Consider the following 24,805-nt stretch of genomic DNA (forward strand, 5'->3'; position numbering starts at 1 on the left):
GACTAAGACTATAACACTTACATTTTTCAAGCTTGACTTTTTACAATTTGAACTTTGTTTGCGTAGATGTGAATTCTGAAAGAAGTATGAGGGTCTTGTATGACTTTGTACTTCTCCCATAGTTCATGTCTGTCAAACTTACCTGCCATGGACTCTTTCATAAGTTCCATGAAATCGTCTTCGGACAATCCGGGGAAGAGTATGATATCAGTAAGTATTCTCTTTACATCCTACTTAAACTCTTGGCTGTCTGTACACAAATGACAACTGAAATGTTAAAGTGTCTGAGCTTCTTAAGAATTCGACACATGTCTTGTTCTCTGTTCTTTAACAAAGGATGAGAAGCAAAGTCATCTAAGATAAGAAGACATCTGTGAGGGTAAGTCTTCCAATCGTAAGATTGCAATTTCTTCGAAATGTATTCTATCTCTTTCTGTTTGTTTCTGAAGTGTTTCTTCTCTAATATTCTCTGCATTTCCTCATTTGGGTCTTTAAACTTCGAATTGACATACTCATTATAGCATTGTACTTCAAAACTCTTCTTTGGTACTTCTTTATCCAATCTAACAACTCAGTATCTTTTTATACATACTAACTTAGACTTTTTTATAATATCTTTGAACGAATTGACGGTTTGGTCAAATTGACCCGAAGTACTACAAATGACTACTAACTCATAGAATGGGTTCTTCTCATCTAGTTCTTGTTGTTGTGCAGCCATTTTAAGATAAGTGAAAGTCTTACCCGACCCAGGTGGTGCAATTAGACCTGTTATACCATTCTGAGCAAATAGGAATTTGTCATGTATGGGTTTTATCTGAGCATTTTCTAACTTCCTCTTGTTCTTGTTTAAAACATTCTCAAATTTCTTGTCAATGTTGTTATATACGAAAACGATAAAAACAGTTTGACAGAAAAGTGACAACTTTACGTGTCAAAAATATAAAAAGTGATATTTTATTCATCATTATCTTCTTCATAATTTATTTCATATTCTTCGTCTTACCAACAAAAGATGGGAATGTGAACAATGCGGGCAATTTTTAGCCATTTTGGCTTGGAACTAGAGCCTGCGAGGTACATGGATAGTATCAGTACCTCACAGGCTCTAGTTCTCTATATGGCGCCGAGAAATTTTGGTGAAATGTGGTCGCATTTCACCAAAATTTTTTCGGCGCCATAGGATGAATTGGAGGGTGAGAGATATTATTTCATACAATACTACTCTCACCCTCCAATTCCCAGCCAAAATGGCTAAAAATTGCCCGCAATGTGAACAATTGCGGGCAATTTTTAGCCATTTTGGCTTGGAACTAGAGCCTGCGAGGTACATGGATAGTATCAGTACCTCACAGGCTCTAGTTCTCTATATGGCGCCGAGAAATTTTGGTGAAATGTGGTCGCATTTCACCAAAATTTTTTCGGCGCCATAGGATGAATTGGAGGGTGAGAGATATTATTTCATACAATACTACTCTCACCCTCCAATTCCAAGCCAAAATGGCTAAAAATTGCCCGCAATGTGAACAATTGCGGCAATTTTTAGCCATTTTGGCTTGGAACTAGAGCCTGCGAGGTACATGGATAGTATCAGTACTCACAGGCTCTAGTTCTCTATATGGCGCCGAGAAATTTTGGTGAAATGTGGTCGCATTTCACCAAAATTTTTTCGGCGCCATAGGATGAATTGGAGGGTGAGAGATATTATTTCATACAATAACTCTCACCCTCCAATTTCCAAGCCAAAATGGCTAAAAATGCCCGCAATGTGAACAATTGCGGGCAATTTTTAGCCATTTTGGCTTGGAACTAGAGCCTGCGAGGTACATGGATAGTTCAGTACCTCACAGGCTCTAGTTCTCTATATGGCGCCGAGAAATTTTGGTGAAATGTGGTCGCATTTCACCAAAATTTTTTCGGCGCCATAGGATGAATTGGAGGGTGAGAGATATTATTTCATACAATACTACTCTCACCCTCAATTTTAATTACTTAAACTCATTCTATTTTTTTGACATGTAAATGTCACTTTTACTGAGATCTGACACAATGTCAGATCTCTTTTTTTCGTATATAAGAATGTCAGCAAACTTTTTTTCTAACATATTTTTAGAAAAATTAAAATTTTTATCTTTTAGAAAATGTCTAGCGATTTCGCTATCTATATTCGAGACAAGCTTTTCGACAGCAAAACATCTGTCGACCATAAAATCTTACATAGTGTAAACAAGAAAGGTGAATTTGTTCTAAAGTTCTGTTTCTGGGAATATGACAAGAACCATAAAACGTTAAGCAGAGAGTCTTAAAATTTGTCAATGACAGACTTGTTGACAGAGATGACGCCTCTTGGAGAGATGAAGTCCAACAAAACTTCTTAGAATGCAAAGAAGACACATGCGCTGTTCTTGAAAATGAAATAGAAAACAGATAGAAGAGCTATTAAATGACAAGCACTTTTACAAAAATATGGTTCTGAGAAGTTTGACATAACTCCACCAGAGAAGAAGAAGAGAGAAAAGAAAGAAAAGAAAGTAGAAGAAGAGAAGAAAGAACCAGTTCCAGAGAAGGGGAGATATGACATGTAAAAATAAAATTTTATTTTTAGAACATTTCTGGGTCAATGTCAATGTTCTCTTCCTCTTTAGGGGCGAACACCGGCTTAGACTCTAAAATCTTTTTACCCAATTTACCTTGAACTTCTACAACTTTAGACTCATAATATTCATAGTCGTCTGCTTTCTTTGGTTCATAAGGTATAACAAGTTTGTATGCTTTGCCTTCTTTAAGGTTTGAGAACCTTCTGTCAAAACTTTCTTTGACTGTTAACAAACCTTCTATGTCTAAGTCTTCAAATTTCGCACCATTTTTAGTCACAATAGCAAACTTAACTGGTTCGATTTCCAAACTTTGTCAAATGTAGACTTTTCAAAATGGTAGAAGTAAACATTCAAATATGTGAATGGGTCTAGTTCTTCTTTAAGTCCTGACATGTACTTGTTGACTGAGATGAATTTCGTCATCTTTTCTATCGGATAAAAAAATATTTTTTTTTAAAATTTACTCAGAAAAATTTTTCCTTGTATATACACCATTCTGTACGTCTAAAAGATTTTTGACATTTGCCAAGAATGTACGTTTAGAAGCTGCCATATAACCATATTCTTGACAATACTGTTTATACGAATCGTACAATGACCTTTCATCTAAACACTCAAAGTCAGTCTCATCTATGAACAGTTCATATACACTCTTGTTTGCTTCTAACAATGTTTGTCTCTCTTCGGTATGTGGAATTTGTCTTGATTGAACTTTGAAATATCTAATGTCATGAATATGAGAACAAGTGGTTGTAAAAGTTAGGTGTCAAAGTTTCTGCTAAGTCGTCAAAATATTCTGTATCTTGCATATGAGCTTCTGACGTTCTGACACTACATATCTTCTGTCCAGAACTTTCTAACTTCATCGGAACCATTGTTTGAAACCATGATGAAATTTGCAACATTTTCACAAACTCTTTGGTCTTTATATTTTCTTTCAACAACTCCAACTTTGTCTGTTATAAGACTCTTCAAAGCATCCGAGTTCAAAACTTTTGTTGTATCTATACTTTGAAGTTCGTTACATACTATAAGTTTCATATTCTCTATTGAAGAGTTAAATTTACCGCAGATGTTTTCTAAGTTTGTCATATTCGGGTTCGAATAGCCCTCTAACAGTTTGCATAAGATATCTGTAAAGAAAGTGTTCTTACCTGTTCCTTGTTTTCCAATTATGATGAGAGCAGTTTCACTTTTAGCACTTGGATGTTGTAAGATTTTGCAAACCAACATAAGATATACTCATAGACTCTTTCGTTTCCATTGCATATAATTTCTTTGACATGGTCTAACCAAGCTTCTATAACATTTTCTTTCCATTCTACTTGTTCGTATTTATATCCAGTGAAGATAGAATAGAAGTTTGGAGAAGGTGTATAAAACTTTATACCACGAACTGAAAAATCTTCTAACTTTGACAATAAGATATCCCAAGCATCTAACATCTTCATACCAACTTGTACGACTTTTATTTTCTTAAGTTTCTGTTTACATTCTTGTTCTGAAACTATGGTTGCTCTTGGTTTGTTAAAGACAACATCCCATTCTTTCATGACATAACATTCTGGGGCAGAGTCGACATAAATGACTAAACGTTTCAAATTCTCGACTGCTTTGTTATAGTCTCTAAATGGACACATATTTCTGAACGCTTGGAAGTCATAAAAATCTGAAACGTCTATTCTGTACATTTTTATAAAAATAAAAAAAATATTTTTTTTATTCTTGAGCTATTTGTTGTTCTTGAGCTATTTGTTGCATTTGTTCCATTTGTTGCATTTGTTGTTCTTGAGCTATTTGTTGTTGAAGTTGTTCTTGTAGTACAATACTTTCACCAGTTGCATCTTCCAATTCGAAACTTTCTGCCGTCATTGACAAATACATAGGACATAAAAGTTTTACAGGAACAAAGTTTGCGTCAACTAAGGTTAAGTTTATGTTTGCTAAAGTGTTTGAGTTTACTAAAGCTGAAAACTCTGCATTCGAATGAACAATAGGCAAACCAGCAGAGAAAGTGTTGTTTATACGCATGAGTATCTTTTGGTCATAGTAGTTTCTGTCGACATTCGAATAGCACTTTGAACCTAAGTTTGAAACAATATATAAAATAGGTGTACTTAAAGTCAATGGAATAGATAGACCTTGTATGACACCTTTTCCTGTTATAGGAAACTGTTGGTAGTAAAAACCAGATATAAGTTTTGTATTATAGCTCATATCGTTTATAGTAAACTCAGTCGGACATCCAAACATAATGAAACCTGCTCTAGTTGCAGCACATGTTACATCCGTCCTTAAAGTATTAAATAAGTCAACAAAACCTGTTGGTGGTATATCTGAGTAAGTATCTTCAAAGGAGTATTTTTTACCATTCACAACAACAAAGTCTTCTGGTGTCAAAAGAGCAAAACAGGCTTTAGTCGTCATCGTGTTTAAGGTCAGTTTACAATATCGTCCTTGAGGACTTTGTAAGTTTGTTGTTATAGAATTATATGACTCAGGGTTTTTAGTCGTAATAGTTATAAACCACTATGTCTTCTGCCATTTACTTAGCAACTAAATTTTAATGAAATGTTGTGGTCGTCAAATATTTTTATGACGTCTGGGAAACTATATTTTAAGTTCAACGTTTCACCTCCTTTCATAACGTATATCTTGTCAATGATATTATATGAAACACCACAGCAAGCAATGTCGGGTTCTATTTCTTTGATGTTTATATCGTCTGCCTCTGTCAAAAGTTTCAATAGTTCTTTCAAAACTTCATGAGGTGCGATGACATATGAGTTCACTTTTACAGGGTTGTGCTCAACCAAGTTTAACATTATACCTAAAGCCTGACAAATCTTCTCCTGAGTTTTAAGCTTATCTTTCAGTTGCATGTAGTCATTTCGAATATCTGCAACAGAACTTAAGTCTCTGCTAACTTCAGGGTATGTTGGTTGTTCTTTTACAGGAACTATTGTATATACCATCTTTGTCTTCGTATGGTTTCTCCACTTCAACATCTCTTTCTTTGACATTGACAACAACACTTTGACTGTTTGTTTGAGTTGGTGAATTTAACTTCACATCTGCCACCGCCATTAAACCTTTTGAAACACTTACGCTTCTATTTTTCGGAAATGACATTTTACTTAGAATAAAAAGATGGACGTATTTGAGTATCTCTTCGAATTGAAGCAAAACAAAGTTTACACACACAAACAATACAAATACACTGATAGAATAGTTCTTTACACAAACAATGGAAAATGTTATAGAATAGCAGTCTTTGCTGAACCAAAATATTTTCATAAAGCAAAGAAAGTTGGTATAACTGAAATGGTGAAAGTTCTTGACGTTGACAAAAATATAACAACAAAACTGACCGATATTTCTAAAGGAAAGTTTTTAATACAATACTATGTTAAGACTGGCGTACTGTCAATATTTGACGGAGAGAAGTCAGTTCAAGAACAACTTACTGACCTGCTGCCAAAATCTGCTCGATGGAAGCTGTCGTTATACCAATCTGAGGAGCCCCAGCAGGTTTCATCGAACGAATCTTCAAAAGAGCATCTTCCGTGAAAAGTGCTATTGGTTTTGTAAACTTCTTTGCTTTCAATTCATTTGGACCGTCTCTGTCACCAGTATATTGTATTTGAACTGTACCAACAGTTGAAATACCACCCATAAAGTCTTCTGAGTCAGCAAATGGAATGCCAAGCCAAAAGTTTGAACGGTCTCCATTTGTATATTGAGTTTTTTGAGCTCCTGCATGAGTCCATACTTTCACATATGGCATAATAGAACTTTGCATTTCAGGGTTAATGGTTGTTGTGAAGTTGTTGTTAAAGTTCATAGCATCTAATGTCAAGTTGTATGACCTCATATCCTCAACTGTAGAATATTCTTCTCTTGGATAATATTTGCCATCTATGTTTATATGATATTTAATACCAGGGTTGTAGAAACAAGAATAGTCATTTATAGTTCGTCTGAACAGTACAAACATAGTATCTGCATGTTTCATTGCAGTTGTTAAAGCAATATCTGTTCTTGCACCTGGTTCAGCACTTTGGTTTCCAACTTCACCTGCAAAGTCTTTGACAGATATTTGGTGTATAGGGAACATAAGTGGAACTGCAATATATTTGGCAGCTAAAGCATTTGAAATATCTGGGTCCAACATATAGACTGCAAGTCTGCTTTCTATTCTCTTGCATTCAAATTTTTCGCATGTGAACTTAACTGGGTCCCAAGCAGTTCCAGCAGCATTGAAATAATAGTTTACTTCAGTGTTGAGGTTTGAGAAACCAAAGTCTAAGTCAACTTTGTCTTTGCAAAAGTCACAGAACTTGGCTCCACCAGTTCCAGCTACAGTAATGCTGAATGGGTCTTGTGTTGGTGCAATGACTAAGTTATTTTTGCTTGGAGTAAGTTCGATAGAAATTTTTCCTGCCCAGTTTGGCAAGTATCTTAAAAACCTGAAGATGAGGAAAGATGACAAAGGAACTCTAAGTTTCAGTTTTACTTTAGTGGCAGCAGTTCCATCTGAACCAGAAAGGTTAACATAAACTCCTGGAACGTTAGGGTCAAGTCTTCTTATTTTCTCAATAGTTGCATACTGGTCTGTTTGTTCTCTAGCTTGTGGTTGTACTGAGTTTCTTAAAGCGAACCATTCATAGTTTGCCCATGTTACTGTTTGAACTAAGTCAGAGTTAGAATATATCTTATATCCCATGAAAACTTCTGGAGCATATTGGTATCCGACATAGAAAATTCCATTGCAACCTTTCTTGTCAGACAACTTGGCAGAAGGTTTTATTTCAATGTCTTGTTCCACGTATAAGAAAGAGTTGTCAATAGAAATAATATGAAACCTGTCGCAAGCAATATCTACTGTTGTTGAAGAACCTTCTCCAAACTCACCTACGTTTCCATAAGAAACAGCAGTTGTATATTCGTAAGTTCCAGGAACTATTTCTGACCTTCTAATGGCATTGTCGCATTCGTTATACCATTCGGAAACATTTCCATTCATGGCATCCAAAACTGTTGGCGTTATATTCTGAGCGGCGTACATTTCATATGGGTAAAAATATAGAATAGTTGGATTTATGTGTCATAATAGAACCCACGTGGACCAAGCTTTACTTTCTTCCTGACTGAGTTTTTAACTCTTCTTTTTCCTTCATTGCCACTACTTTCACTAGATGAAGTTACTTCTTCACTACTTTCACTTTGTTCTACTCTTCTCTTCTTCTTTGGTGTCGCTTTTGGTAACTTGCCCTCTGCTTCAAGTTGTTGCATCTTTGCCTCATGTTCACCTAGTATGTTGTAAATTTCCCATGTCCTTTTTGCCTTTGGGCTCTGGTCGCCCATCTCAGGTAACCTATATCCTAGAAAGATTTTGTCATAGTCTGTATTTGAGTCTTCGCGTATTGTTTGCATGACTCTTTCCTGAGTTTCCGGTTCAAGCTCTTCAAACAGAGCTTGTCCATATGGAATATGCTCGTTTCCAAATATATGTTTTTTGTAGCCATTCTGGTTTTCTTTCCATGTTACCAACAATATCTTTTGTGAATGGGAAAGCTTTTACCCAATCTTTCAGTCTTGCGTCGTTTATTTCTGTAGTTGGTTTTATTTTGTCAAGGAACATGTTTTTCAATACTAACATTTCATTTGGTACTGTCCATTTGAGTTTTCTTAAATATTCATCCCTTCTCAGTTCATCGTCTGCAAAGTAAGTTTTTATGACATTTTGCAAACTTTCGTTTGCAAGGTCATGTACAATAGGTTCTCTTCCTTCTCTCTCCCTAACTCTCTTTCTAAACTCTTCACCAAATATACCATCTCTATGGTTCTGTGTAGTTCTTTGAGATAAATGTTCTAGAACGTCAGGTGTTATATTTCCATCAGCCATGTTCATTTCATACTGGTCCAAAATATCTGCATGTTTCATATCTTTCAATGGCATTAAAGCCGCACTTAAAATACCAGCTATATCTGGTTCACCATTGACTTCCATTGCGTCTACAACTTCTTGGAATTGAGGTTGTAAGTTTATGAACCACCTATCCGGATTAGCTTTATGACCCCATCTCATTGTAGTTCCATCGTCTGCAGAAACAAAAGTAGGTTTGTTTCCATCTTGGTTAGGTTCTGAATGAACTTTAAACAATGTTTCATTTCTATATGTTTTCTTGAAATTTAACCTTTTATTTTCACCGAGTTCATCCGAAGATTGAACGTTAAATGGTCGTAAGTAAAAAGGGTTGTTGTATTTGCTTACATTTTCTTTCAGTACTTCCATTCTATGCTGAATATTTTCATCTGGTGTTGGAGTCTTTTGTATGTCGGCAAACATTTTTCGATATTCTTCTACTATGTCAGCCGAATTTTTTTTAGACTCTTGGAAATATTCCATATTCTCCGCATACACTTGTTGAGGGTCAAGATTTTTCGGCTGTTCCAAATCTTCATCTAGTTCTGTGAAGTTAGTTTCCAAAGGAGGGACTTGTTCGTTTCCTTCAGGCTCTTCTAGCTGTTGTTGCTGAACTATTTCTTCCATGTCTGGTTGTATCTGAACTTCTTCCTGTGGAGTTTCTTGTACCTCATCTGCTGGCATTTCATATATTCCGAGACCGTTTTCAACAATTTCCCTATCTACGTCATCCGCATTCATAAGCTTTTGTTCTTTCGTTCCGTCTCTATTTTTTACGCGTTTCATGACGAAAGTTGAATTGTCATTTAGCTCTGACATCAAATATCTCGGAGTAAATTCATCCATGTCATTTGGATGATATGCTATTAAATCATATCCCTTAGCGAGCTTGTATTTTCCAGGTTTGAGATTATATCCGTTTTGGTGCTGAGCCATAAAGCTAAATAGGTTCGGGTCAGTATTTCCATCATTGAACTTTCTAATAGCTTCTTTATATCTGTCACTAAAGTCAACAGTATCTGGGAAACCACACTCTTCTTTAAGCATTTTTAAGAATTCTTGGTTTCCTTGTTCTCTACTTCTTTTATGTCCTTGCTCTGTTTGTGGTTGTTGTTGTGCAGGGTTTTGAACTGTTGGTTGTGCTGGATTTTGAACTGTTGGTTGTTGTTGTTGTTGTTGTTGTTGTTGTTGTGCAGGGTTTTGAACTGTTGGTTGTTGTGTTGGTTTTGGTGCATGCCTGTGTCTATGTCCATGTGACGATGTAAATGTTTTAGGTAGTCCTGGTGCAGGTGCTTCTCTTGGAGGGTTTGGTGGTATATAAGTTCCACCAGCTGGCACATATGTTCCATCTGCAGCGTAATGTCCTACCTGACTTTTCGTTCTTAAGAAAGCATTTACTAGGTCTGTTTTGGTCTGTTGTAACTCTTTTTCTTGACTTTCCACAACAGTTGCTCTAACGGCGTCATAGGCACTTTGAACTGCCTGTCTCGTTGCTGCATCTGTTATTTTCGTCATATTTTGTGCTACTTCTTTTAACTCTTTGTCGAAACCTTCAGACTTCAGTTTCTTTCCAGATGAGAAGTCGTTCACTTGTTTCACCTTACTATGAAGAGCTTCGAAGGCGTTCTTAAAGTCAGCATTCGTTAAAGCTTCATTTGAACTATCTTCATCCGCTTGTATTTTTGTCCTTATTGACCCTATGAGTTGGGCTGCTTTAGCGTTGGCTTGGGCATCTAACCAGTCATTGTTAGCTTTTATATATTCTGAGCTTTTCATTGCCTTTTGCATGGCTGCGTCGTTATTTTTACTTTCTTGTGCTAAGTTTTCATACTGTACGGTTTGGTTTTGCAACTGTAAAAGTTTTTCTGCCTTTACATTTGCTTCAACTTCCTTTTTATACTCATCGCTATCCATATATGTCTTCAGGGCTTTTTGTTTTATCTCTTCATCTTTCAGTACTTTATATTGAGTAGTATGGTTTTTCAAATTTATGACATCTTGTTCCATTTTTGCTACTTCTGCTGCTTTTCTGACACTTTTTTCGCATATTGCTCTGTACTTAGTTCTTTCAGTTGTTCTTCTTTCTTCTTTTTCTCTACGTTTAACTCATTGAGTTTCTTTGTGTGTCTGTCATATTCTAGTTTTTTTTCGTTTTCACCTATTTGCTTCTGTATGTCTATGTTTGACTTTTTGACATCTGCTATTTGATTTTTGAGTGAACTCAAATTCATTTGACTTTGAGGGTTATAGGCTGTTCCGTCTGCAGCTCCACCATAGCCTGCCATTTTCGCTAAAAGTGCCGCTCTTAAACCTCCACTCTGTGCACCAATGACTCGGTTTAAAAGCATAGGATTGCTTGACATTTGTTGCAACATAGTGGGTCATTCAGCATTTGTTGTTGCAACTGTTGTTGGTGTCAGTCTTACTATTGGATGTTTCAATGCTCTCTTCCTCTTACGTATATTCTTACGTAGCTTACGTGGCATTTTAAGTGAAGTTAAAAAGCGGCTTTATACTAAACATCTTCGGGGCTAGAGGGCACGAAGTGCCTGGAAGCCCCAATACCTTTTTTTTTTTGTTTATCATATATTACCGAATTCAATTCCCTACATATTTCAAAATATTCTATGAACATTTCAATTTTTGAAAAAAACATATTTTTTTCCAAATATATTTATTATCATATTTCTAATAATATTTCCTAAAGCGTCACTTTTTACTTCCTCGACGATTATTTCCCTCTCAAAAAATTCAATAGCTTACATTTTGACAGAACTTAATATGTAACACTTGAGAATATTTTGTAGAATTGTAAATAGTATTTTATTTAAAAAAACGGGAACATAAAAAATTGAGAATTGACGTCAAATCTTTCAAAATTCAATTAAAGATAAAGTAGTATCGATGGCATACTGATATGATATCTTATAAAGAATCGATGGTATCGTTTGTATTAACTAACAAAAAAATCATTAGTCAAAGTAGTAGTATATGAAGGGTTGTGTGACTTTTTTTGTAAACGTAAGAATTCATACAATATCGAGCGATTTTGTATCATTTTTTTAACATATGAAGTAAAAAATGTATGATTCTGACGGTTTTTTATTCTTACGTTTTTGAATAAATCAAGATTTAAAAAATTTTCAAAATTGTAAGACATTTACACTCAGCCCATACATAATGAAATAAACACATTTTAAAAAATTAACATTAATTTTAAAATAATTTATTTTTCATCTTTTATAAAAGAAGCTATATATAGATGATGTCAGATATTCCGCGATTAATTAAACATTGTTTAAATCCTGAATGGAATCAATGGAGTCATAATCAAAGACCTCATAAACGATAAAAAGAAATTAGATATGATTATTTGAATTTATGAAATCAATTATTTGATTCATTCTTTCTTCAATCTCTTCTATTCTTTTTGTTAAATCATCTATTTTCATTAATGGGGTGATTCTTGATTGAGGAATAGATTTCAAACTAACCACTCCTTTTATTTTTGAAATTTTGAATCCATCAACTTTAAACATTTTATTCAATTTACATGTTGTCAATTCTTCAAATAATTTTTTATTATTAGCATAATAGTCATTAAATTCTTCAACAGATGAAAAAATTTTTGTTTCAGTAATTGGTTTAACAACGTTTATTTTTTGTTGAACATTTTTACTTTCACTTATTTCATCCCCCTCTGTTTCATTTATTTTTAAAATCGGTTTCATTTATCATTAAATAAAAATTAGAATATAAGTGATGAAATATATTTTTTAATTAATATTAAATCAGAAATGGCGGCAGGATTCTTTAAAAAATTATGGGATGGAATTAAGAAAGCTGCAGGTTGGGTTCATAAAAATATTATTAAACCCGTTGCAAACTTTTTGGCACCAGTAGCGAAAACGGCAGGAACTATCATAGGTGGAGTATTAGGTACTAAAGCAGGTAATCCGGCGATGGGAGCACAAGCGGGTAACGCAATTGGTGGAATTGCTGAAGGAATACTTAATAAAATAGGGGGTAGATAGTGGAAAAATAAATAAATATTATTTTTATCTTAGTATCGGTTGAAGTCTTTGATAAACTTTTTCTCCTTTATTTAATATTTCTCTTATTGGGGCAGCTTTTGGTGTTATTGATTCAGCAACGTCACTAATTGCTTCTTTATTCTTAAATATCCAATTTGCTCCTTTCTTCATTGTTTCCCAAACTTTACTCGCTCCTCTTTTTACTTTATCCCACAGTTTCTTAAAGAATCCTGCAGCCATAGTTGATTATTTCATTAAAATTAAAAATTCATTTTCATCTTTTAATTTTGATTTTTTATTTAATAATAAATGACGACTAACTATTTGGTGCCAAACACTAAACCGATTAATGGAAATGTGTTTCATTCATTCGAAAAGATAAATGAAATATTTGCAAAGAATGACGGTAGAAGATATTATAGAGAACTTGAAAGTTCATGCTATGACTCTGATACTCCATATTTTGATGATAAACAAACTCATTTAAGAATTACAAATCCGGCTCATGATGTGAACCAATTAGGTGACACATATATTAAACGCAAAGTTAAAGCAACTCTAGTTTCAAATAAAGCTTTCACATGTGATGCCGCTTTTAAATGCATGCGTTTATTCGTTGGTTACAAATCATCAAATCAAAGCTTTAAACAATTAGAAGTAGAAACCGAAAGAGGTGATGCCGGTTATCTTCAGATGGATTGCGCCCGTGAATCTTTCGCATTTGCAACATATAAACCGAAATCAGAAAGGAAAGTTAAAAAGTTTGTTCATTCGTTATATAATAATGTTCAAAAATATGATAACTCAGTATGTGGAAAATATATTGACCCTTCAGAAGTTTTCAAGAGAGCAAATGAAGAAGTTGATATCACTTTTGATATGATTATTCCGGTAAATGATTTGTTAGCATTTCAGGTGTTCGATGATTATCCTAAATCATTTGGTGATATCATTCTTAAATATTATGTTTTCAGGGATACTTTAGTATTTTGTCAGGTTGACCCGTTAAGAGTTGCTGATTTACAAAATTACGTTTATGAAAAGATAACTGATGAAAATTATGAAAAGATTATGAATCATGTTTATAAATATGATCGCAAATTCCAACAAATCGGACTTCCTACCAAATTAATTACAAGCTTAGCCGCTACATCTGCTGACGCAACAGTTGATGACGTTATTATTTCATGCACAAAGATGGAAGTTTTAGAGGATAAATGCATTACACCAGGATACGGTTTAATTGAAGAATCAGTTAAAGCAATACCACGTTTATTCAGTAAGGAAGATCCATTCATGATTCCAGCTCAACATATTGACGTTCGTTCACTAAATGGAGGTTGCATCACTCCTGAAGGTATCAGCTCAGATTTCTCATACGCTCTTCATAACGTTACAGATGTTGTGTTAACATTTCCGAAGAATGCAATGCAAAGAACGGTTTTAGAAAATCCAATGCTTCGAGGTCTTCAGGTCACTATAGATTCCAGAAACTTCCCCGATCAAGCGATGACCACAGTGGGTGACATATTCTTTACACGTATGCTTCAAGCTTCTGATTTAGATGGAGTGAATGAATGCACAGAAGAATACTAGGACTCATTAACTAGACCACTGAATGCAGATGATGGCACGCCATCAGCTAGAACATGGAAAGACCAAACTTCATTCTTATGCACTATTCCAGTTCAACGTAATGGAGCGGGTATATTCTTTGATGGATTAGAAACTTTCAACTCACAAGTTACAGTACAAGTGAAAGCTTATCCAATCATTCAGGGTGAAAATGACACTTACTGTTCAAAAGTGACAAATCCTCCTCAGGTTTGGTTTACTAGGACTACATATTGGACATGGACACCAGATGAAGGTTTGAAATATCATCCAACAGGTACACCACCCAGTATAGAAGTTCATATGATGAAATATTGATGAATAGAAATGTTTAAAATTATAAATTTATTTTTGATTAAATGGATTTAAATTCATCCACCCCTTATGAAGAATTAGCAGGAGTATATAATACATACGTAGATGATATGATTAATGAAGCATTAAGTGATAATAGAAATGCTCTATCTAAGGAAAAATTAATGAAAATTCCATATTCTGAATGTTACTTAAATTCAATCACTGCAGCAATTGGTAAACAGAATAAAGGTAAAACATTAACGATATTAAAACAAATTATCATTATTGCTAACACTTCCCCCTATTCACATGTGTTAATTTATATCAACCGTTCAGGTTCACCTTCAGATGATACATTTGAATCTTTAAAGCATTTAATCAAAATTCCAATTATTTATTTATCACAAGAAGAAGCAGAAGATTATTTAAAAAACTTTTTAATGTATAAAGAATTATATAATACAATCAAGAAGCAAGGATTAGAGGATAAAATTATTGATAAACAACGGGATGAATTATTTGAAACACTTTCTATTTCAAATTTTGATAAAGAATTTTTGCATTCACTAATTTTTCTAGATGATGCCGTGAAATCAAAACTAATAACTAATGAGAAATCATATTTTAATCAATTATTAACTCAATGTCGACATATTCAATGTTCATTCTTTATGGCTGTTCAATACTTTAAAGCATTAAGCACAAACATTAAATCAAACCTGTCCACCCTTTTCATTTTCAGTGGTTTTAGTCGTCAACAGTTGAACGTTATGCTTTATCAAGTGAATTTACCAATGAGCATTAATGAACTTTACACACAATATCAACAATTAGGAGAACATGGAAAAATAATAGTTGATTTAAATAAAGGAGGTGTTAAATTTGATTAACTTTTTATAATTAATTTTTATTTTTTATTTATAATTAAACATGACAGAAATAGCAAATCTTCTACAGGTTCCATTAAAACAAGGAACAAACAAAAAGGGTGCATATAATAGAACTATGAAAGTTCCTGATGGAATGAAAGAATTAGTTCATATTGTTGCTGGTCTTCAAAAAGATGTTAAACAAATGAGAAACGTTTTAACATTACCAGAAGCTCAAGCATATGCCAAACGTCATGGCCCAAATTGGGAAGCACACGAAGCAGACATTACGGGTCCAAATGGAAAACCCGATGGTATAAATGAAGTTTTCGTTACTGATGGTCAAGGTAATATTAAAGTCATAAATGGTTATAAATTAACTGTATCTGATTATCCTAAACGTAAAGCATATAATGAACATTATCCTATGCAATTTGATGAAAATGGAAAAGCTGTTAAACAATACATTGGAGAAGGTGAAAATGGTCCAATTAATTCATACCGTCATAATCCATATTCTTATTTCAATGACGAATTAAATGCTATTGAAGAGGGACCGGATGGATTACCACGATATGTTAATCAGTTTGATGGTCAATATGCAAATATTAGACCCGAAATTTCAGCTAAGAAATTCTTTAAAGTTGCTTTATTCGATCCAGTGTTCAATGAACAGAAAGAAGCAATGAAAGCAGAATTTAAACCAATTCAAGTGGCAAGAATTTCTTCATCTTCACTTTCAGAAGCGTTCAAGGAATTGATAAAGAAACCACTTTATTCTCAACAAGGTTATAACTTTGATTTAATTAAAGAAAGTGATAGACGTAAATTAGAAAAATCAGATGGTTTTAAGAATGCATGTAATGAAATGATTAAAGATATTGTAAATGATAAAATAAGACTGGGAGAAACTCAAATCATTATCAATAACATAATTGGTGCAGTTACAAAGAAAGTATAAGCAAACAAGGATGAACCTTGGGATATTACCGTAACAACTAAATAAAACTTTAAATATATTTTTCTTTTTTTTATTCAATTATAAATGAGAAGACGTTTCACAAGTCAAAAGAACACAAACGCAAAAGCAGAGATTACGGTTGGTTATAACGTAAATGATGATAAATCACGAATTATTCAAAATGTTAAAGTTAATGTTAGTCCTGAATTAACAAGGTCAGCAACTCAACCAAATTTATTAACTCGTGACTTACCAAAGAAAGAGGAGGAACAAAATAAAGAAGATGAAGACCCAATCATTTTATCTGAACCTGGTAAAGAACCTGTTGAAATTCCCACTTATCCAACATACCCCCCACCTCTTTCATCAAACATCGAGAACCCATATAAAATAGACATTAATTCTGAATTAATGAAAATTTACCGTGATATAATAATTAATAATTATGATTCAATAATAAATTTAATTGACCAATCCGGTTTAATTATTTTACCTTATGAATCATTAATTCACATTATCGCCATTCTTTGTGATGTTCAAGATTCAGACGTTAAGATTCAATTTTTCATAGATGATGAGGTTTCATGCTGTGGAACAGTTGCAAAAATAAATCCTATAAAGGATATTAGCACAATTAAGATATCAAAGAATGGAACAACAACTGAACTTCATTTAACATATAATAATATTTATAATAAAATAGTTGATGAATATAAAATATCACTTGAAAAATTCTTTGTTAAGGCTATTTAATATTCAAGCATTAACATTATCGAATAATAATCCTTTGAATCATAATCAATAATAATTGACCTTTCACCAGTTTCTATCGTTTGTTTTATTTCTTTTTGTTTCCCACTATCTGGATCAGTCATTGTAATTGTTTTTGTTATAGTATCAGCTTTATCTTTAACTTCAATCTTTTTTCCATCAGGATATTTAAACCAAAATTCCAAAAATTCGATATTGTCAATCTGTTCATATTTTAATCTATCAATTACATTTTTAATACCATCTGAAAATCTTATGAAATGGTCATTATATGGGTTTGATTGAACTAAATTTGAATGAAGTGAAATATAACCTGATGATGAATATGACATTGACTCGTATTTTCTGAAAACACTAAAATTTATAACATGAATGAATTTCTTATTCGTTGAATTTATGAATTCTTGAGGTAATCTTATTCTAGTTTTATTTATCACTGGAAAATAACGCTTTACCATATTTTTAATTGTAATAAAAATGTCAATTATCAATATTATTTCAAATAATAACTGTGAATTAAATTTAACAGTTAGTGGAATTTATAATGTTACTCTCGTTTCTGTGAGTGGTAAATTTAATCCCATTCTTTTAGACCCTTCAGATTATATATCATTTATTAAAGATGACCATGAAAAAACGTATGATATGTATATAAATAATGTAATAGCGAAATGGGATATTAACACGATTTTAAGTTATTTAAATGAATCATTTATCGTATGGTATGAAGAAAATTTTAAATCAAAACCCGATAAACTTTTTGAACTTGATGAAATAAATAACCTTATTAAATTTCCGCTGAAAATTAAATTTTGTACTCCTCATCTTCGTTCATTGTTGGGGATATTAAATTTTGAAAAAGATGTTGGGGATGTTTTGTATTCTGACACTGGTTCCAATTTCATTTTAATCAAATGTGATAAAGTTAATACCCCAATGAGATTTTCACATCAAACATTAGACCCTAACTCTTACCCATCAATACAAAACATTTTATCCATCAACTTAAACACATTTTCTTTATCATATCCGTTTCAATTATCCGGGAATTCATTTATTCTTCATTCAAAAGATTTATCAAATATTAAATTTAGAATAACTGACCTATTTGATTGTGATTTAGAATTTATGAATGAAATATTATGGCAATTTCAAATAGAAAAAATAGCTGATGAGATAACAGATTAAATATTTATTTTTAAATCGTAATAAATGATTAAACAACAGCAACCACAACAAAATAAGGCACAAAGCACCCAGGTCCCTCAGACCATTACATACGCCATATATGCATATAATTCAAAGACGGCAGAACAAACGCAAAGGTTGAAATATGGAGATTTGGAGATAGTATTGAAAAATGAACATTTCTAATTCGTTTGCAAAGGTGGTGCAGTGATATCAAATATAAAAGAAATTTTATTTATGAATTCAAAAATTAAAGGAATAACGGATGATATAACATCAATTCCACCAGAAGAACAAAGATATTACGCATTAAATGCATTTCCTAAAGTTTTGAAGATTGGAAGATTTAATTTAAATGAGGAATTCATAAAAGGTTTCCTAAATGACATAATGAAGAAAGCAGATAAGGAATATGTGGCTAGTGAGTTAATGAAGAAAGCAGATAAGGAATATGTGGCTAGTGAGTTAATGAAGAAAGCAGATAAGGAATATGTGGCTAGTGAGTTAATGAAGAAAGCAGATAAGGAATATGTGGCTAGTGAGTTAATGAAGAAAGCAGATAAGGAATATGTGGCTAGTGAGTTAATGAAGAAAGCAGATAAGGAATATGTGGCTAGTGAGTTAATGAAGAAAGCAGATAAGGAATATGTGGCTAGTGAGTTAATGAAGAAAGCAGATAAGGAATATGTGGTTAGTGAGTTAATGAAGAAAGCAGATAAGGAATATGTGGCTAGTGCGTTAGTGAACAAGGCAGATAAGGAATATGCTAATGAAAAAGATAATGAAATTAAAGAAAGGGTTGAATGGTATCATGAATGGACATCAAAGATTTTAAAAAGTAAAGCTGATACAGGATGGGTTTCAGGATGTTTAGACCTTAAAGCAGATAAGGAATATGTCAACAGTGAGTTAGAGAAGAAGGCAAATAAGGAATATGTGGATGAAATATACCAAAGTTTGATAGGAACAACTAAAAATATTGAAACTATTGTTGGTGACTTTTCTGTCAATGAAGAAAATAAATATTTTAGATGGCAATTGGTACAGTCCTTAAGAAATGGTATACGGTATAAACTCATTCCGAAAAATAACAATGAAATGTATGTAAGCTATATAAAGAATAATGGTACACAAGTTAAAGTTCCATTAGACAACAACTGTTACTTGAACTTATATGGAGACGAACAAAAGAAATATTTAAGAGTTTATGAAATGACAGATATGACATTGCCTCGCACAGCTCCAGTACCATATTATTATGACTATGGAGATGATGTCAGAACACCACATGTAGATGAACAAAAGTTAACATTATATTTAGATTATTATAGATATAAAAGATATAATGCAATAGAAAAAACGAGAATAGTATATTATTATATAGATGACAAAAATAAATATTATAGTCAAGATTTTACCTACCCTGAAAACATAAGATTATATTATAAAAAATATTCCGACACAAACCAGAAGAAACCTGAAATAGTTTCACTATATTTTAAGTTCAAAAGAGACAATCCTATATTATCTCATATGTTTGATTTAATGAACCCAGTAGGTTCTATTTATACGTCTATGGATGCGAGAGGTCCTCAAGCAATGTTTGGTGTTGGTGCATGGGAACAGATTGTAGACAGGTTTTTGTATTGTGCAAACTCTTCAAAGGAAACAGGTGGAAGTAAAACGATTACAGGTGAAAATTTACCTGCACACAGTCACTACATAGATTTAAGCACATCTCAAGCGGGTTGGCATAAGCATAGATATTGGGATTGGTCAGGAATGACAAAAGGTAAAGGATATGATGTTAAAGATGACGTTAAGTTTGCTATAAATTGTTACTGGGATGACACTCAGGGAGAAGGAAACCATACACATTTCGTTTCAGGATATACACAAACAACAGGACAAAGTAAAGAATACATGCCACCTTACATGACAGTTTACGCATGGTATAGAGTTCAATGAATCATTTATTTTTATCATAAATTTACACCAAAAATAATTTTTAGGTGAAGAGGTGAGATCTCACCTTTTTTTCACCTGTTTTTTTCACAAGCGTTTTACCATGTGCTACCAGGTAATTTAACTTTTCTGAAAAAATGTGACAACATGACATTTTGACAACAACATAGGTTCTTCAATAATGAATTATTTTTGAATAACTGATAGGGTCACCAGGTCACCAGGTCACCAGGTAATTTAACTTCTCTGAAAAAATGTGACAACATGACATTTTGACAACAACATAGGAGGATGGCATTTATTCATTATTTTTGAAGAACTGATAGGGTCACCAGGTCACCAGGTAATTTAACTTCTCTGAAAAAATGTGACAACATGACATTTTGACAACAACATAGGTTCTTCAATAATGCTTCATGAATGCCTTCCTCATTAATGTTTTTAGGTTATTCAATAATGCTTCATGAATGCCTTCCTCATTAATGTTTTTAGGTTATTCAATAATTCATTATTTTTGAAGAACTGATAGGGTCACCAGGTCACCAGGTCACCAGGTAATTTAACTTCTCTGAAAAAATGTGACAACATGACATTTTGACAACAACATAGGTTCTTCAATAATGCTTCATGAATGCCTTCCTCATTAATTTTTTAGGTTATTCAATAATTCATTATTTTTGAAGAACTGATAGGGTCACCAGGTCACCAGGTCACCAGGTAATTTAACTTCTCTGAAAAAATGTGACAACATGACATTTTGACAACAACATAGGTTCTTCAATAATGCTTCATGAATGCCTTCCTCATTAATGTTTTTAGGTTATTCAATAATTCATTATTTTTGAAGAACTGATAGGGTCACCAGGTCACCAGGTCACCAGGTAATTTAACTTCTCTGAAAAAATGTGACAACATGACATTTTGACAACAACATAGGTTCTTCAATAATGAATTATTTTTGAATAACTGATAGGGTCACCAGGTCACCAGGTCACCAGGTAATTTAACTTTTCTGAAAAAATGTGACAACATGACATTTTGACAACAACATAGGTTCTTCAATAATGAATTATTTTTGAATAACTGATAGGGTCACCAGGTCACCAGGTCACCAGGTAATTTAACTTTTCTGAAAAAATGTGACAACATGACATTTTGACAACAACATAGGAGGATGACAAAAATAAATTCCAATCATACTTTATAAAGCATCATTTACAGGTATTTCATCGTCAGTAAATGAATCATCATTATCGTTTGGTTCAACCTGTTTATATAATCCTTTCATTTCTTCTTTCAAAACATAATACCATGTCTGTTTACCATCTATTTTTCTTTGTTTCCTATCACATTTATCCTTAATACTCATTTGGAAATTCTTGTCTTTCATGTCTGATGGTTTGCAGAATAGAGCATTTTTACACGTCATACCTACACACAATTCATCATAATGTGTATTTATCCATACATCTAAAGGATTTGTTGATAATTCAATTAAATCTTGTTTGGCTTCAGTCATCGGAATGATTCGTACATTAAATGATGAAAGGTCATATTGCATAAAATACGTCAGCAAATTATCATAAAATTCCTTAGTGCATGAATTCATCAAATTCTTGAAGTAATCAAATTGACCCTTAAATTTACCATTAACTCTTAAAACTACATATCTTCTGTCTCCAACTTCAATTTTGACAGGGTAAACGTTATTAGTTACGAAAATGAAATTGGCAACGTTCTGAGCAGTTCTTCTGGGTTGATTCTTTTCATTAATTCTTATCTCATTATCCGTTATAATTGATTTCAAAGCGTTGAAGTTTGCGAGTCTATCTTCACCTACATTCTTGAGTTCATTAAGTACAAGAAACATTTTATTCTCAACTACTGAATTAAAATTACCCGTTAACTCACTTATTTCAGTAATGTTTTTGCATGAATAACCGGCAAGAAGTTCAGAAATAATGTCAGTGAATCTGTTTTTACCTGTTCCCTGAAGTCCTTTCAAAATAATTGCTGTTTCATTCTTGATTCCAGGATGTTGAATCATTGATGCAATCCAGCCGAGAAGGTATTTATACACTTCATCATTATTATCACAAATGACTTCTTTAATGAAATTCATAAACATCTCAATTTTTGAGTAATCAGGCTTTTCAAGAATGTTGTATTTATAACCCTGAAACGTTGAGAAAACATCAGGGGAATCAGATTTAAAGCAAACACCCTTAACGGTTAATGAAGACAATTGATTTAATAGTACATCCCATGCTGTTATTGTTTTACCTTCTTCTTTAAATAATTTAATCATTTTCAGTGACTCTTTCATGTTTGATTGAAGAACGAATGATATTTGATTCATTTTGTCGTGGATGTTGTAGTCCTTTTGAATGAAATATTTGTTTCCACAATCTACAAAACGGATTACACGTGATAAATCCTCAATTACTTCAGAACTGTTTTTATACTGATGATTTTCAGCCTTGCGTCTAATATCTGTTATCAAAAACGAGTCATCAAGTTTGATATCAAATGTCATTTTTGGCTTACGTAATAAAGGCAAAACATATTCATCATAATATTCCTTTTGATATAGTTTTAGAATCTTCACCAAAACAAATGGAGAAGTCATTAAATATGCATATCTTTCACGTGCTTTTTCAAAATTACTTTTTGCATTTTCTGTTAAACTGCAGAAGTTATAAACGTTATCGTATGCTTCATTAATCAAATGATTAGGTAACGAATTAATAGCTTGAAACAGTGTGAATAATGTTATTTCTTTTTCTAAATTCATGTTTCCACCGTCATTATGTACTTCAAAATCACAGATGCCATCAACTATGCTCTGAGCTAGTTTATCGTCAATGTTTACATCTTTGTTTTCATTGACGATAGTCTTTATTTCTTCATTCTTCTGTTCAACTCTTACCTTAATATTCAAATCATTTAATATATCATTCACTGTTCTGGTTAATGTTGAATCATAACTTCCACGAATGAATGAGTATGTATTGATTGGTTCTGTTGCATTCTTGCGAACTCTTGAATCAGCCATAACTACTAAAGAACGTTTTGAATCATCAATAGAAGTCATTATGTCAATATCATAATCATTGCAGGAATAACATTTAATCATTCTGTTCGAAACTGCATAGAAGAAATTAGTGTTGCAATAAATGTGAAGACCTCCTGAAGCGGTTTTAACGATAACATCTTTATCCGAAAGTTTTGATAGAATGTCTTTTCTCACTGTTTCTTTAAGTTCATCATCGTATGATTTATTGATATCAACATCTATAATCGTTAAATTCGAAATTTTATTTACTAATAAAGCCATACCAGTTTTCCTTCCTCTTCCTCCATCATGTTTGAGGTAGTTATGTAAATCAATCTTGTTTTCACCAATTCTTTCGTTGAGGGTTTTAGTTTCTGTCATAACTAATTCCTCAACTAATGAGTCAATAACTTTTTCATCAGAAACGATATAGTCACTGTTGTTGTTTGTTGCCACAACTAATTCCTCAGCTAATTCCTCAACTAATGAATCAATAACTTTTTCATCAGAAACGATATAGTCACTGTTGTTGTTTGTTGCCGTCATTTATATAGGAATAAAAAAATAAAAATAATTTTAAAACTAACTTTATTTTTGGGCTACATCATATTTCCTATGTTGTTGTCAAAATGTCATGTTGTCACATTTTTTCAGAGAAGTTAAATTACCTGGTGACCTGGTGACCTGGTGACCCTATCAGTTATTCAAAAATAATTCATTATTGAAGAACCTATGTTGTTGTCAAAATGTCATGTTGTCACATTTTTTCAGAAAAGTTAAATTACCTGGTGACCTGGTGACCTGGTGACCCTATCAGTTATTCAAAAATAATGAATTTCATTAGTTAGAAAAATAACGCTAATTTTATTTTTTATCTCATATGTAAAGACAGTAATGACAAACATTGAGTTTGAAACAGTTAGAAAGATAGACAATGACACCAAAGTGGTTAGAATAGGTGATTTAAACATAAGATACTCAAAGAAATACAACAAATATTCTTTGTCAGACATTATATCTCCATCTGAAAAGAAAACAAACGACTGGGTTAGAAATGCTTCAACTCAGAAAATTTTGACAAGAAATCCTGAGCTTATGATATCAGTAGCATTTCATGGAACAAGAGCATATCTTATAGACAAAAGTCTTATACCAATAGTTTTGTTATGGTTAGACCCAGTTGTTGGATATAACTTCATAACATATGGTTCATTCGATACGGAACGTTGCAGTGAAGGCTTAGTTTATATCGTTCAGAAACCGAAGGACTTCAACACAAAAAGATATAAGATAGGAAGGACATATAATATAACTCAAAGATATGACAGTACAGTCAATAGAGTCAAGGTTGTGTTTGTTAATGATATGAGAGCTGCTGAAACAGAACTGCTTGAAGTTTTTGAGAAAATGTATGGTGCTCCCACGAAAGGTAAAGAAACGTTTGAAGTAGATGAGATAGATAAAGCTATAAAATTATTTGACAAAGTTGCTGAAAAATACATGTAAAGCGTTTATTTTTGGTCTT

At 32.8% G+C, this 24,805-nt stretch overlaps 12 protein-coding genes and 4 pseudogenes across 16 annotated transcripts, besides 8 other annotated features; 7 read left to right on the forward strand and 9 right to left on the reverse strand.

Annotated features, from left to right (window-relative positions):
- Positions 1 to 8,745: part of a mobile genetic element that runs on past the window's edge.
- TVAGG3_0288060 lies at positions 27 to 721 on the reverse strand (annotated as a pseudogene). Its single transcript has one exon. A coding segment is annotated over exon 1 (695 nt).
- Positions 880 to 941: a mobile genetic element.
- Positions 1,061 to 1,169: a mobile genetic element.
- Positions 1,311 to 1,419: a mobile genetic element.
- Positions 1,560 to 1,667: a mobile genetic element.
- On the reverse strand, positions 2,602 to 3,020 carry TVAGG3_0288110 (annotated as a pseudogene). Its single transcript has one exon. A coding segment is annotated over exon 1 (419 nt).
- TVAGG3_0288120 lies at positions 3,058 to 4,288 on the reverse strand (annotated as a pseudogene). Its single transcript has one exon. A coding segment is annotated over exon 1 (1,231 nt).
- Positions 4,317 to 4,814, reverse strand: TVAGG3_0288130 (uncharacterized protein; the record flags this gene model as incomplete). Its single annotated transcript, XM_051229061.1, has 1 exon — positions 4,317 to 4,814. The coding sequence occupies one exon, from the start codon at positions 4,812 to 4,814 to the stop codon at positions 4,317 to 4,319; it is 498 nt and encodes a 165-aa protein (XP_051098791.1).
- Positions 7,124 to 7,665, reverse strand: TVAGG3_0288140 (uncharacterized protein; the record flags this gene model as incomplete). The annotated part of the gene is made up of 1 exon (XM_051229062.1): positions 7,124 to 7,665. A coding segment is annotated over one exon (542 nt), but the record flags the coding sequence as incomplete, so codon positions are not given.
- TVAGG3_0288150 lies at positions 7,698 to 8,544 on the reverse strand (annotated as a pseudogene). The gene has a single exon. A coding segment is annotated over exon 1 (847 nt).
- A 2,529-nt stretch (positions 8,746 to 11,274) lies between the features above and the next one.
- Positions 11,275 to 11,315: a mobile genetic element.
- Positions 11,275 to 11,315: a terminal%2Cinverted (terminal inverted repeat of ISTv3 transposon ID:TVAGG3_0288160).
- Positions 11,316 to 12,584: 1,269 nt separating this feature from the next.
- TVAGG3_0288170 (uncharacterized protein) lies at positions 12,585 to 12,800 on the reverse strand (the record flags this gene model as incomplete). The annotated part of the gene is made up of 1 exon (XM_001296069.1): positions 12,585 to 12,800. The coding sequence occupies one exon, from the start codon at positions 12,798 to 12,800 to the stop codon at positions 12,585 to 12,587; it is 216 nt and encodes a 71-aa protein (XP_001296070.1).
- A 69-nt stretch (positions 12,801 to 12,869) lies between these two features.
- On the forward strand, positions 12,870 to 13,736 carry TVAGG3_0288180 (uncharacterized protein; the record flags this gene model as incomplete). Its single annotated transcript, XM_051229063.1, has 1 exon — positions 12,870 to 13,736. A coding segment is annotated over one exon (867 nt), but the record flags the coding sequence as incomplete, so codon positions are not given.
- Positions 13,737 to 13,934: 198 nt separating this feature from the next.
- Positions 13,935 to 24,805: part of a mobile genetic element that runs on past the window's edge.
- TVAGG3_0288200 (uncharacterized protein) lies at positions 14,534 to 15,361 on the forward strand (the record flags this gene model as incomplete). The annotated part of the gene is made up of 1 exon (XM_051229064.1): positions 14,534 to 15,361. One exon carries the CDS (start codon positions 14,534 to 14,536, stop codon positions 15,359 to 15,361), a length of 828 nt encoding a protein of 275 aa, XP_051098794.1.
- TVAGG3_0288210 (uncharacterized protein) lies at positions 15,402 to 16,043 on the forward strand (the record flags this gene model as incomplete). The annotated part of the gene is made up of 1 exon (XM_051229065.1): positions 15,402 to 16,043. A coding segment is annotated over one exon (642 nt), but the record flags the coding sequence as incomplete, so codon positions are not given.
- TVAGG3_0288220 (uncharacterized protein) lies at positions 16,386 to 17,054 on the forward strand (the record flags this gene model as incomplete). The annotated part of the gene is made up of 1 exon (XM_001283378.2): positions 16,386 to 17,054. One exon carries the CDS (start codon positions 16,386 to 16,388, stop codon positions 17,052 to 17,054), a length of 669 nt encoding a protein of 222 aa, XP_001283379.2.
- TVAGG3_0288230 (uncharacterized protein) lies at positions 18,651 to 19,246 on the forward strand (the record flags this gene model as incomplete). The annotated part of the gene is made up of 1 exon (XM_051229066.1): positions 18,651 to 19,246. A coding segment is annotated over one exon (596 nt), but the record flags the coding sequence as incomplete, so codon positions are not given.
- TVAGG3_0288240 (phage tail repeat-like family) lies at positions 19,380 to 20,228 on the forward strand (the record flags this gene model as incomplete). The annotated part of the gene is made up of 1 exon (XM_051229067.1): positions 19,380 to 20,228. A coding segment is annotated over one exon (849 nt), but the record flags the coding sequence as incomplete, so codon positions are not given.
- Positions 21,427 to 21,786, reverse strand: TVAGG3_0288250 (uncharacterized protein; the record flags this gene model as incomplete). Its single annotated transcript, XM_051229068.1, has 1 exon — positions 21,427 to 21,786. One exon carries the CDS (start codon positions 21,784 to 21,786, stop codon positions 21,427 to 21,429), a length of 360 nt encoding a protein of 119 aa, XP_051098798.1.
- On the reverse strand, positions 23,098 to 23,826 carry TVAGG3_0288260 (Prim-pol domain family; the record flags this gene model as incomplete). Its single annotated transcript, XM_051229069.1, has 1 exon — positions 23,098 to 23,826. A coding segment is annotated over one exon (729 nt), but the record flags the coding sequence as incomplete, so codon positions are not given.
- TVAGG3_0288270 (organellar and viral DNA polymerase type B) lies at positions 24,376 to 24,786 on the forward strand (the record flags this gene model as incomplete). The annotated part of the gene is made up of 1 exon (XM_051229070.1): positions 24,376 to 24,786. One exon carries the CDS (start codon positions 24,376 to 24,378, stop codon positions 24,784 to 24,786), a length of 411 nt encoding a protein of 136 aa, XP_051098800.1.

The sequence above is a fragment of the Trichomonas vaginalis genome, chromosome V (assembly GCF_026262505.1).
Source record: "Trichomonas vaginalis G3 chromosome V, whole genome shotgun sequence".
NCBI lineage: Eukaryota > Parabasalia > Trichomonadida > Trichomonadidae > Trichomonas > Trichomonas vaginalis.